The sequence below is a fragment of the Hyperoodon ampullatus genome (genome assembly GCF_949752795.1).
Source record: "Hyperoodon ampullatus genome assembly, chromosome: 15".
Taxonomy (NCBI): Eukaryota; Metazoa; Chordata; class Mammalia; order Artiodactyla; family Ziphiidae; genus Hyperoodon; species Hyperoodon ampullatus.
The window spans coordinates 23202715-23214710 of record NC_136928.1 but is presented as its reverse complement, the minus strand read 5'-3'; the positions used below and the strand labels follow the sequence as shown (position 1 = coordinate 23214710).

The window sequence follows — 11996 nt, the reverse complement described above, 5'->3', positions numbered from 1 at the left end:
TCGCCAGAGCCCTGCCATGCTGACACCGCCACCTCAGACCTCCAGCCTCCAGAACCCTGAGGAGTAAATCTGCTGTTTCTACGCCACTTGGTTATGGTATTTTGTCACAGCGACAGTAGCTGAGACAGGGCAAAGGTCTTCAGGACCTTTGGTTGTTGGCTTGTTCAGCTTTTGCCTGATGCTCGACGGCTACGGTGCTGCCAGCTGGGGCTGAGAAAGGTGAGGGCTTCCTCCCAATAACATGGAGAAAACCAAGGGGTGTCCCCCTCAAGAGAGGTGACTTCCAGGGATGCGGGCTTGTCAGCTACCCAAGTGAGGATGTGGTCGAGCGTGGCTTTGGGGCTGCAGCTCCTGGAGGAGGAGTTGGCTGGAGCAGCACCTCTTCAAACGCTGGACGAGGCTGAGCTCTAAGAGAGGGGGCGGGTTGGCTCTAAGACCGCAGGGTGAGGACCACACTCCCTGAGGGCCTCCTGGGGCCAGAGCTCTGGGTGGGGCCCCTGAGAAAGCCCACGGGGAGCGAGGGCAGGGTCACGTGGGTCACATGACACACAGAGGCCTGGCTGGCATCCCCTGTGGTCGTGGCCACAGCCTATGATCCTGTCCAGGGCGCCACCCCAGCTGACCCCGCACGACCCTCAGTACAGAGGTGGAAGCAGCCCTACTCACTTGTGCACAAACACTCAGAAAGGCTGGATAATTTGCTTGAAGTCACGGGGTCAAGAAGGATGACCCAGCACTCCCACCAGAGCGGCCACGTCTGGACAGGGGAGGCTGTGTCTGGGGACAGCAGAGGGCACCCGGGCCAGGTGTTAGCACGGAAATGATGTTAATTACGTGAATCAAACACTCACAGATGAATAATGCTGGATTCTAGTGAGCAAATGGCCCAAACTAGACCTGTGTTTATTGAAAAGTAGCATTTTAAAAGAATACTTTCAAGCTTTTTTATCCTCTCAGTTCTGAACTTTGGTCTTGAGAAATTATTCTGGCATTCTGGTGCTGGGCGGTAGAAATGGTGAAAAAAGTAGATTATGAACCAGTCAGTACAGAGAAACCAAAGACAAAACTGTAAGGCACCAAAAATGCTTTGTTTGGAAACGTCAGAGTTTCAGGAGATACAAAGATTCTAATTTACAATTTAATACTTTAATTTGTGAGGCACTTTGGAAGAGAAGATGGACAGCTTTAGCTCCTAGAAACAGGATTTAATGGCATTTGGCAAAAGCCACTTGTAAGATCCTGGTAGTTTCAGACTGTAATGCACAGGCTGTCAATGGAAAATGAAGGCACGTTTCATGCAAGCAAATGAGCAGAGTCGACCTTATTGTCCTCTGCTGTCTGTGCAAAGAGGCAAGGGAACAGCAAAACCAGATTTGTCCAGGAAATGTCTGGCCAGGCAGGAAGGTGATGGCACAAGTGCCACCTGGACAGAGCATCGGTGGTCCACGCTCCAAACCACACGGGTACCCTGCCTGACATCCCCTTCCCCGCACCCAATCTATCGACAGGCTCATACTGGGACTACCAGTTCACCCTCCGCTGGCCCACCTGGTGCTAGCACGTCCCGGAGTACATATATCCCGGAGTGCATAGATACGAATCCTGATCGACCCCACGCAGCTGGAGACTCCCACACGGTCGTCTGAGATTAAAAATAATTGTCGGGCTTCCCTGGTGGCGCAGTGGCTGAGAGCCCGCCTGTGGATGCAGGGGACACGGGTTCGTGCCCCGGTCCGGGAGGATCCCACATGCTGCAGAGCGGCTAGGCCCATGAGCCATGGCCACTGAGCCTGCACATCCGGAGCCTGTGCTCCACAAAGGGAGAGGCCACAACAGTGAGAGGCCAGCGTACGGCAAAAAAAAAAAAAAAAAAAAAATTGTCAATGACAACTATAAGCCTTAAAGAAGTTCCTGAAGCCAAAACGTGTCTGTAGTGTGTCCTTTAACTGTTTCCTCCTGAATTGCTGTGTAAATCAGTGTTTCCACTGTCCAGGCACTCACGGTGTAGAGGGATTCCCGCATGATGTCAACATGGTACACACAGCAGGCAGATCAGAGTTGGGAGGAAGTGGGATTTCCATGACAACGTCCAGAACCCACCTGTTTTGGCTAAGGTGATGGTCTGCCTCACCCACCTGGAGCTCTGTTCTTATGTAACTAGGTGTCCCCAACCTCAGGTCCCAGACACCAGATGTCTAATTTCAAAGGCAACAACTAAAGATATAATGAACTCACAGAGAACAGGAATGGCAGATTCAGTGCAAACTCTCACCACATACCTTACTTCTCCTGGAAGCCTCCCCGGCTGCTGTTGGGAGGGCGTGGCCCCAAAGCCAGAGTCCTGGGCTTGTCACCTGCCCCATGAGGCACCAGCCGTGCCTCTTGCGATCACCTGTCCCTCACCTTCTCCATCTGTGTGACAGGGACGATCCCAGGACCGCCTCGAGGAGCTGGGACGAGGATGCCATGTCCGGCCCAGAGGGAGGGCTGAGCACACGTCAGCTGTGATCAGCCATGGGGGCACCAAGGCCGTGCCCTGTGGCTCTTTATTCCCGGTGCCCAGTGCCCTTGGGGGGTCGACAAAGGCTTTCCCGAGCGCACGGAAGGCAGGCGGGACGGAAGGCAGGCGGGACAGGGGAGAGGAAAGCTGGAGGGGGGAGAGGAAAGCTGGGGGAGGGAGGGCTAGCTGACAACAGTTTGGTGAAATATTTTTAACAGATAATTTCCAAAGAGTAAAGGTAAGCTTGAGGTTCTGGTTTCTCTTGGAGTCGCTCTAATTAAAATTATTTCAAGATACAAAAATGCGGCGGTAGAAAAAGAAAACACACAAGTAATAAATTTGTTAGAACACCTCTCTAGAAATGCTCCCCACCTCGGGTACTGAGCATTTCAGGAAAGGCTGCAGGGGCTCCTGCCCCATTGCTGAGTCCCAGCTTTGCCACAGATGAACACACACAGAGTCGTGTCATAATACTTTTTTATTACAATATCCAAAAAACTGAGTATGCAAGTTTAGGAGGTCTCAAGACCCCTTCCTCAGCTGTAGGAATGTGCCATCTCAAGAGTGTATATTTAAACTATAAAGGAGTTCAAATGTAAAGAAAAAAGAAAATGCAATTTCTTCATAAACATTCTGTGTCTCCTACTACCAATCACATATCCTTTTGTAAACCCTGAAAAATTTCCCTGTAAAGCAAATTTCATATATATATATATATATATATATATATATATATATAGTGTGTGTGTGTGAAGTGTTGGTCGCTCCCCTTCCCAAAGATCAGCTGTTTTCCTTAATCACCTGTATTAGTGTCAACAAATGGCTATAGATACATATTACTTTGAGAATTAAATACATCATCGTGAAATTGAAACGAGCCGAAGGGCAAGAGGAAAAAGCACTATGCAGATGGCACATCTTGGGGGAACATTTCCGAAACCTCTGTCTTTCCGAGTCTCCGGACTGACTTTCCAGGACCTCTTTTCTTTATTGCAAGTGCAGCCCCAAAGGCACTGGACAGCTTCTTCCCTCCCGTCTCACCCGGTGGTTCCAGTATTGCTACGAGTGCCCGGGGTCACCCCCGGAGAGTCTGAGAGCTGTGTGAACGCAAATGACACAGATCCAGGGATGCCGGGACCAGGACAGGTGGTCCCTGGGCAGGTGCCACCCAGGGCCCAGCCCCGCTGTCACGTGCGCTGTGGCTCACGGAAGTAAGGGCAGCTCTGGTGCATCCAAACCGCGCCCGATGTCTTTAAAGGGGGGGTTTGCTGGCACGAGCGACTTGCACAGACTAAGGCTGGCTCCCACGGAGAAGGAATAAAGTGAGCTGACTCATCCCCTTCCACCTCCCCATCACTAAAACCGTCCAGGAGGGCCTGGGACGGCAAAGGAGGGCGTTGGCAAACGAACCGACCCGGACAGAAAGGGAAGCCAGCTGGAGAGAGCAAGGACGGGACGGCCACCGGCAGCGGGCCTGCAGGAGAGCCCGGGCCGGGGCGCCTTTCCGGGGCGCGTCCACTGGGCTCACTGCAGCGCCCGGACGAGGTAGAGCTTCTCCCCGTGCTCGCTGGTGAAGATGGGGGCCTTCTTGTAGTGCTCCACCAGCTCGTCCATGGTGTGGAAGCGCCGCTGCCCGATGCAGTAGACGTTGTCCACCAGCTGCACCTTGAAATGCTTGTTCTTCCCTGATGCTTTGAGAGACACGGAGAAGTCACTGGGCTGCAGAGGAAAGAGAACACCAGTTACCACCCGGCCCTGGGCCACGAGCCACAGCAGGGCCGGGGGCGGGGCACCGGGCTCTGCGTCCACACCCGGGGCAGCTCCTGATCTTCACAATGACCCAGAGGCCGGCTGAGATGCTCATGTTCTGCAGTGAAGAAAACTGACACTTTGCTTAGTAGGGTTTCGGTGCTAAATGTATTTCGTTATTTGAAAACTGGAGACTCATTATGGAACGCACAGCACCAGTGATAACCGGTGTTAAATTTTTATTTCCTCAAGCTATTTCTTGAATTTGTAAAAAGTGATTTCTATACAGGCAGCAGCTAGAAGTTTCACTTTCTCTAACTTCTACCACTATTAGAAGTTCACCCAACAGCACGGTGCTGGCACAAAAACAGACACATAGGTCTATGGAACAGAAAAGAGAGCCCAAAAATAAACCCACACACCTACGGTCAATCAATCTACAACAAAGGAAGCAAGAATATACAGTGGAGAAAAGATAGTCTCTTCAGTAAGCGGTGCTGGGAAAGTTGGACAGCCACTTGTAAAGAATGAAATTAGAACATTCTCTAACATCATTATACAAAAATAAACTCCAAATGGATTAAAGACCTAAATGTAAGACTGGAATCCATAAAACTCCTAGAGGAAAACATAGGCAGAACACTGTGACATAAATTTTGTAGCAATATTTTTTTGGATCTGTCTCCTAAAGCAAAGGAAATAAAAGCAAAAATAAACAAATGGGACCTAATTAAACTTAAAAGCTTTTGCACAGCAAAGGAAAAGAAACCATCGACAAAATGAAAAGACAACCTACTGAATGTGAGAAAATATTTGCAAATGATGTGACCAATGAGGGTTTTTTAATATATATCCAGCATATATAAACAGCTCATACAACTCAATATCAAAAAACAAACGACCCAATTAAAAAAATGGGCAGATGAACGGCATAGACATTTTCCAGAGAGGAAATGAAGGTGGCCAACAGGCACATGAGAAGATGCTCAACATCATTAATCATCAGGGAAATGCAAATCAGAACCACAAGGAGATATGACCCCACACCTGTCAGAATGACTGTCATCAAAAAGAACACAAATAACAAATGTTGGGAGAGAGTGTGGAGAAAAGGAAACCCTCTTGCACTGTGGGTGGGAATGTAAATTGGTGCAGCCACTGTGGAGAACAGTACGGAGGTTTCTCAAAACACTAAAAATAGAACTGCCATATGACCCAGCAATTCCACTGCTGGGTATATATCCAAAAAAAACCCACCCCAAAATGCTAATTCAAAAAGATACATGCAGCCCAACGTTTCTTAGCAGCATTATTTACAATTGCCAAGGTGCAGAAGCAACCCAAGTATCTGTCAACAGATGAATGTATAAAAAAGATGTGATACATATATACAATGGAATAGTACTCATTCATAAAAAAGAATGAAATTTTGTCATTTGCAGCAACATGGATGGACTTGGAGGGCATTATGCTAAGTGAAGAAGTCAGGCAGAGAAAGACAAATACTGTATGATATCACTTACATGTGGAATCTAAGAAATACAACAAACTAGCGAACATCAAAAAGAAGCTGACTCACAGATATACGGAACAAACTAGTGGTTACCAGTGGGGAGAGGGAAGCGGGGAGGGGCAATATAGCGGTAGGGGATTAAGAGGTATAAACTTTAGGTATAAAATAAGCTACAACGATATATTATACAACAAGGTATTTTATAATAACTGTATTTTATACAGTTTATAATACTGTTTATAATAACAGTATTTTATAATAACTGTAGTATAACCTTTAAAAATTGTGAATGACTACATTGTACACCTGTAACTTATAGAATATCGTACATCAACTATATTTCAATTTAAAAAATTTAAATTTTTCTAATTCTCAGCTATTTAAAAATAAATATTTTAAGAGCAGTGGAAAATTCTGGTTGCATTTTAACATGGTTCATAGTATCCCAGAGGCGGCTATACTATGGTTCATGTACAGATTTTATTGAGAAATGTTTAAATTTGTGATTACGTCAGTGCCCTACGTATATGTGAATATATTATATTTTAGAAAGATATTACTACTTTTATTAAAATTAGTCTTTCATCTCATTTATTGAAAAAAAATGTAGGGTAAGACATTGAATGAGGAATATTCTTTGGGGAAAAAAAGCGTTGCTGAATTTGATAAACAATTATTTACTGAACATGGACTCACACCAAACAGGCCATGCCCTGGATGCGTGTGCATGAGAGCACAGCATGTATGCTCTACATGGGTTTCTGCTCTCTTGGAAGTGACCATCCAGTGGGGGAAACAGATAAAGAAGGAGCTGGTACATAGGCGCAAATTGTGCTGAGTTCTGCAGAGAGAAAGGAGAGGGCACTGAGGTGGCACAGGGCATTTAAACTTGGGGCGGGAGGTCAGGAGAGGCCACCACAGAAACCGGACCTGGGCCCGAGACACGCGCTGGTGGGTGAGCGCTGAAGAGGGAAGGGAGGACGTCGGTGAAGAAAGGGAGAGGGTCCTGCCGCTCCGGAGGCACTAAGTGGCTGGCGCGGCTGAGGGAGAGGAAGACGGACACTGGCCTCCCTCGGTGGCCTCAGAATAAAACCCAGCCACCCACCACGGCCCACCAGGGCTGTGTCAGCTTGTCCCCGCTTCCCCAGATCCGACCAATGAGACGGAAGGAGGCCCCTCCCAACCCCAGTCCCATTTGCACTCCTGGTCATGTGGTTTCTGAGCCAGCCTTTGTCCCCCTCCTTGTCGACCATTCCCGTAGGTCTCAGCTCACAAGCTGACCACCCTGGAGAAGCCTCCCCATCCAAACCGGATTAGTTCTGCCTCCCTTGGCTACTGTCCAGCAGAAAGCGTCCTGACGCATCAGGCCGGGTAGGGCCGTGTCTAATCCACGGCTGTGTTCCGCAGGGAGCCCTGCGGATGGTGGGCGCCGGATAATCGAGGTCTAAACTGAATTCCTAGACCAGGATGCCTCCTTTCTCCAAACCCAGGAACTTACTGCTGGTGAGCACCCACCAGCCCGGCCCCAGCAGGACAAAACCAGCAAGCACACCACCCCCCATCCACTGGCTTTTACGCTGACTTTGCAAACATTTGATTTAAAGTGTACAAATCTTGCAAAACAAGAGATCACTCCATATAAACGAATGACAACTCAGGGAAATGGGGGTCTGAGAAAATCCAACTCTGGGGCGGGCTGCCACCTGTCACAGCTGTCGGCAGAAACGCATCTCAGAGACACATGGATTTATAGTTTGTATTTGTGTGTCCCTTTGCCCCAAACCAACCAAATAAAAAATCTTTAAGGGAAAAACCTCACCTTATCTCCATACTAAACCCAGGGCTTGATGACTTGGAGGAAACCCAGGAAGAGACAGGAAGTTTTATCTCTGATTAGGCCTTGGGCTATGTATTAGTTTCAGAATCATGGCCATTAGAGGATTAGGGGCCCAGAGCAGGTGGGGAAGGAGACACAGAACTTGAAAATTATTTCCCCAACTTGATCTCTTAGAAATGAATCACCATGGGGTGAAGAATTTCTGAGCCAGCCCAGGAGGGCGACTGCAGATGGGGCACAGGGGCCTTGGATGGCCCCTCAAAAAAAATGAATCACCACGAACGCTGATGTCACGGATGACCCTGTCAACCAGCTAAACAACACAGAAGGACGTTCTAAGTAATCATCTGCACAATTCTCAAATCACTAGTATTTTCATGAAACTGAACACGGTGGATGTGAGCTGGCCTCAGTGTTTCCAGTATTCCCACCCAAGTTGGATGTTGTATATAGTTTTGAAAATAGAACTAAAACAGGTACCGCCCGACAGGTACTCTGCACAGGATGGCCCGGAGCATCGGCCCTGGGGCCACTGTCACACAGTGATCAGTCCTGGTGGGTGAAGGAGAAGCTCCATGGGCAGTCACCACGCCCCTGGCTCCAGCAGCACATACACACTAGGGACCGCTCAGCTCTCTCCTGGGGCTTCAGGTTTTTGTGAGGTCACGTTTAGTTTCGAGCATCTGTTAATTTTTATAAGCATATACATTCCGTGCCATAAGTCTGTGCCTTCAGATAAAGATAGAAGGCGACTCCAGTTGTAGAGTTTAGCACAAGCCAGGCACTGAGCTAGTTTTGGAGATACTTTAATCAATTCACAGACAAAGTGGCATCGTACGGAGGGAGCGGGTGAGTCAGTCAGAGTCGGATGTGAGAGGCTCAGTTTTAATTAAGCCCCGTGATCAACAGACGAATTTGCTGAATTTGCTTTTTTAAGCTCCTTCATTTAACATCATGGTGTGTCATGTGTGTATGTGCATTACAGCCGGAAAACCAAGGCAGCAGAGAAAGTAATTTTTTATTTCGTGGGCTCCCGAGTAGAAACCTTGAAGTTAAGGACATAGAATGAACTAAATTTATGTCAAGCAGGGCTGCTGAACCTTTGGGGAAATCTCAGTTCAGCAGGAGTACATTTTCCAATCTATATACTAAAATGCACTATTACGTGTTACCACTAAATTCTAAACGAAGCCTGAAGATGAACTGGACCATTGGTTCTCAAACTGAGCTCCCAAGACCGCAGCATAAGTATTTCCTGGGAATCCGTCAGGTGAAAAATCGAATTCTCAGGCCCCGCCATGGAACCCCTGAATCAGCAGCTCTGGGGCGGGGCCCAGCCATCTGTGTTTCATGAGCCCTCCCGGGGATCCTGATGCAGTCTGAGAAATGGACTCTGAGCCAACCACCAGAAGTGTTTTCAAATGCTCAGAGCCACGAGGACAAGACAGGAATGAGCTTTACGGGCTAAGTAGCCTCTCGAAGGAGGCAGCTCCGCCGGGCCAAGCTCACCCCCAGGCGGCGGATGCCCTTCTGACCCTGTCCTGAGAAGTCAGGCCCTTCTCTAGACAGTCCCTGTGGGGGAGCCCCCAGAAGCGACAGCAGGGACTCTCTTCCCTTCACACTGAGCCAGTCCCCTGGATCTGACGGAGACACAGCTGCTCCAGACCCAGAACGACCTTGCCCCGCACGATCCCTGAGAAGTCGGCCCCATCGGCCTTGTACATGAGGGCTGTGATCCTCCCAGGCTCAGCTCCCAAACAGCCTCCGGGGAGTCGAGTGAAGAAGGATGGAGCCACACTCGCCTGCACTGGCGGAGGGGTGCTGGCAGGAGGACTCAGCGATGCTCTAACCCTAAGCTTGTCACAGAACCTTGACAGGTGTCTGCTGGCCTGTCTGCATTGAGAAAGAGGACCGAAACCCACCAGCCCAGCATCTGGGGTGCGAATGGCCTGGCGACGCAGGCCCACACGAGGGAGTGCTGTGCGCTTCCCATGCTGGGTACAGGGTGAGTCCCTCATCCGGAGCCAACAAGCCACAGTCATTTCCGAGGTAGGGAGAGAGCTGTACTGGGAACCCCTCCTGGTGGTGGAAGCACGAGCCAGAACTGCTGCGGGCCTGGATACAGGGTCTCTGCATCATCGAGAAGCTGAAGACACGCTTTCTCCAGGACCCGGCTGTTTCACCCCAGGACATGCTCGGGTTCAGAGGAGCGGGTACAGGTGCAGCAGGGGACAGGTTCATGAACGTCTGGGCAGGACTACTCATGCTGGCCCCAGGTGCCGACGTGCCTCACGTCCACCACAGGAGTCAATAAACACAGGAGGGGACACTTCATCAAACAACAAAATGAATGCGTCAACACGGACTGAACGATCTCACAAAGTGTGGACAAAAGAAGAAAGTAAGAACAGAGCAGCCACAGTGCGATATCAACTGTACAACCCAGAAGCAGGCAGAACCAAAACACACAAACATAGGTCTAAAACAGTAAAGAAAACGACCAGCTCACAATGAAAGGGAGCAGTGATCTCTAGCAGGAGGTGTGGTGCAATCAGGAAGCACACACAGGTATGGGAGTAGCTTCCGGAGGGCCAGCAACCTCCCATCTCTTGACCTTGACCTGGGCCCTATTTTTCAACCTTCCTGACCTGGGTTCAACAAGTACATTTTTTTTTTTTTTTTTTTTTTTTTTTTGCGATACGCGGGCCTCTCACTGTTGTGGCCTCTCCCGTTGCGGAGCACAGGCTCCGGACGCACAGGCTCAGCAGCCATGGCTCACGGCGGGCCCAGCTGCTCCGTGGCATGTGGGATCTTCCCAGACCAGGGCATGAACCCGTGTCCCCTGCATCGGCAGGCAGACTCTCAACCACTGCGCCACCAGGGAAGCCCAACAAGTACTTCTTAAATGAAGTTTTTTTGTGTATTATGTGTCACAATGAAAGATGTTCTAAAGGTGCTGGACTTGAAGCTGGAAGACCAGGCTCGGCCACTAGTGAGTCACGGGGCAGGGGCACACCTCTCTTCAAATACAGCTCCACCCTCCTGTCCACCCCCACCCCGACGTCCCCTCTTTGGGGACACCAATTACATGTATGTTAAACCTCTCACTTGGTCCTGTAAATCTTAGTTTTGTTTACGACAACAGAATACCATAAACTGGGTGGTTTAAAAATGACAGGAGTGTATTCCTCACAGTTCGGGAGGCTGGAAGTCCAAGGTGAAGTAGCCAGGAGATTCAGTGTCTGGTGAAGACCTGCTTCCTGGTTCACAGCCAGCCATCCTCTCACTGTGTCCTCATGTGGCAGAGGGGCCGGGGAGCTCTCTGGGGGGTCTCTTTTATAAGGGCACTAATCCCATTCATGAGGGCTCCCTCCCAGTCCCATCATACTGGGGATCAGCCTTCAGCCTATGAATTTAACAAGGCGGGAAGTCGGGGCGGGGAGGACAACACACAAACACTCAGTCTGTAGCAAAATCTCTACACTCTTTTCTGTATTTTCTGTCCTTTTATTTTTTTGCATGTGTATCCTAAAATCTCTCTTCCTCTGAGCTATCTTCCTATTTACTAATCCTTTCTTCAGCTGCGTTTAATCTGCTGTAAACCCACCAAGTCCTTAATTTCAGTTACTGTATTTTTAATTTATTTTTATATTTTTTATTTTTTTGCTGTACGCGGGCCTCTCACTGCTGTGGCCTCTCCCACTGCGGAGCACAGGCTCCGGACGCGCAGGCCCAGCAGCCATGGCTCACGGGCCCAGCCGCTCGGCGGCATGTGGGATCCTCCCAGACCGGGGCACGAACCCGCATCCCCCACATCGGCAGGTGGACTCTCAACCACTGCGCCACCAGGGAAGCCCATCAGTTACTGTATTTTTCAGTCCTAGGATTCTCACTTGATTCTCCCTTATTACTTCTAATTCTCTGCTCACATTCACCTTGCTGAGTTTCGTGAACCTATTTATCCACATACCTTAAAGACTGCATTTCAAAACTCAAAATCTGGACTTCCCTGGTGGCGCAGTGGTTAAGAATCTGCCTGCCAATGCAGGGGACACGGGTTTGAACCCTGGTCCGGGAAGATCCCACATGCCACAGAGCAACTAAGCCCACGAGCCACAACTACTGAGCCCCCGTGCTACAATTACTGAAGCCCGTGCATCTAGAGCCCGTGCTCTGCAAGAAGAGAGGCCGCTGCAATCAGAAGCCCGCACACTGCAACAAAGAGTAGCCCCCGCTCAACACAACTAGAGAAAGCCTGTGCGCAGCAACGAAGACCCAACGCAGCCAAAAACAGAAATAAATAAATAATTTATAAATAAATAAAATGAAAACTCGAAATCTGTGGGTCTGTTCTAATGTCTTTTTTTTTGCCCCCTTTGATTTTGGTCATCTAGTTT

The 11996-nt window shown here is 49.2% G+C and overlaps 1 protein-coding gene across 1 annotated transcript in view; it reads right to left on the bottom strand.

Annotated features, from left to right (window-relative positions):
- Positions 1–2960: 2960 nt before the first annotated feature.
- The window catches only part of NCK2 (NCK adaptor protein 2), a 139894-nt gene continuing 130858 nt past the window's right edge, over positions 2961–11996 (bottom strand). Inside the window, exon 5 of the mRNA XM_079720474.1 lies at positions 2961–4219. Coding sequence (XP_079576600.1) covers positions 4025–4219 — 195 coding nt within the window. The 3' untranslated portion in view covers positions 2961–4024. The remainder of the gene's footprint in view (positions 4220–11996) is intronic.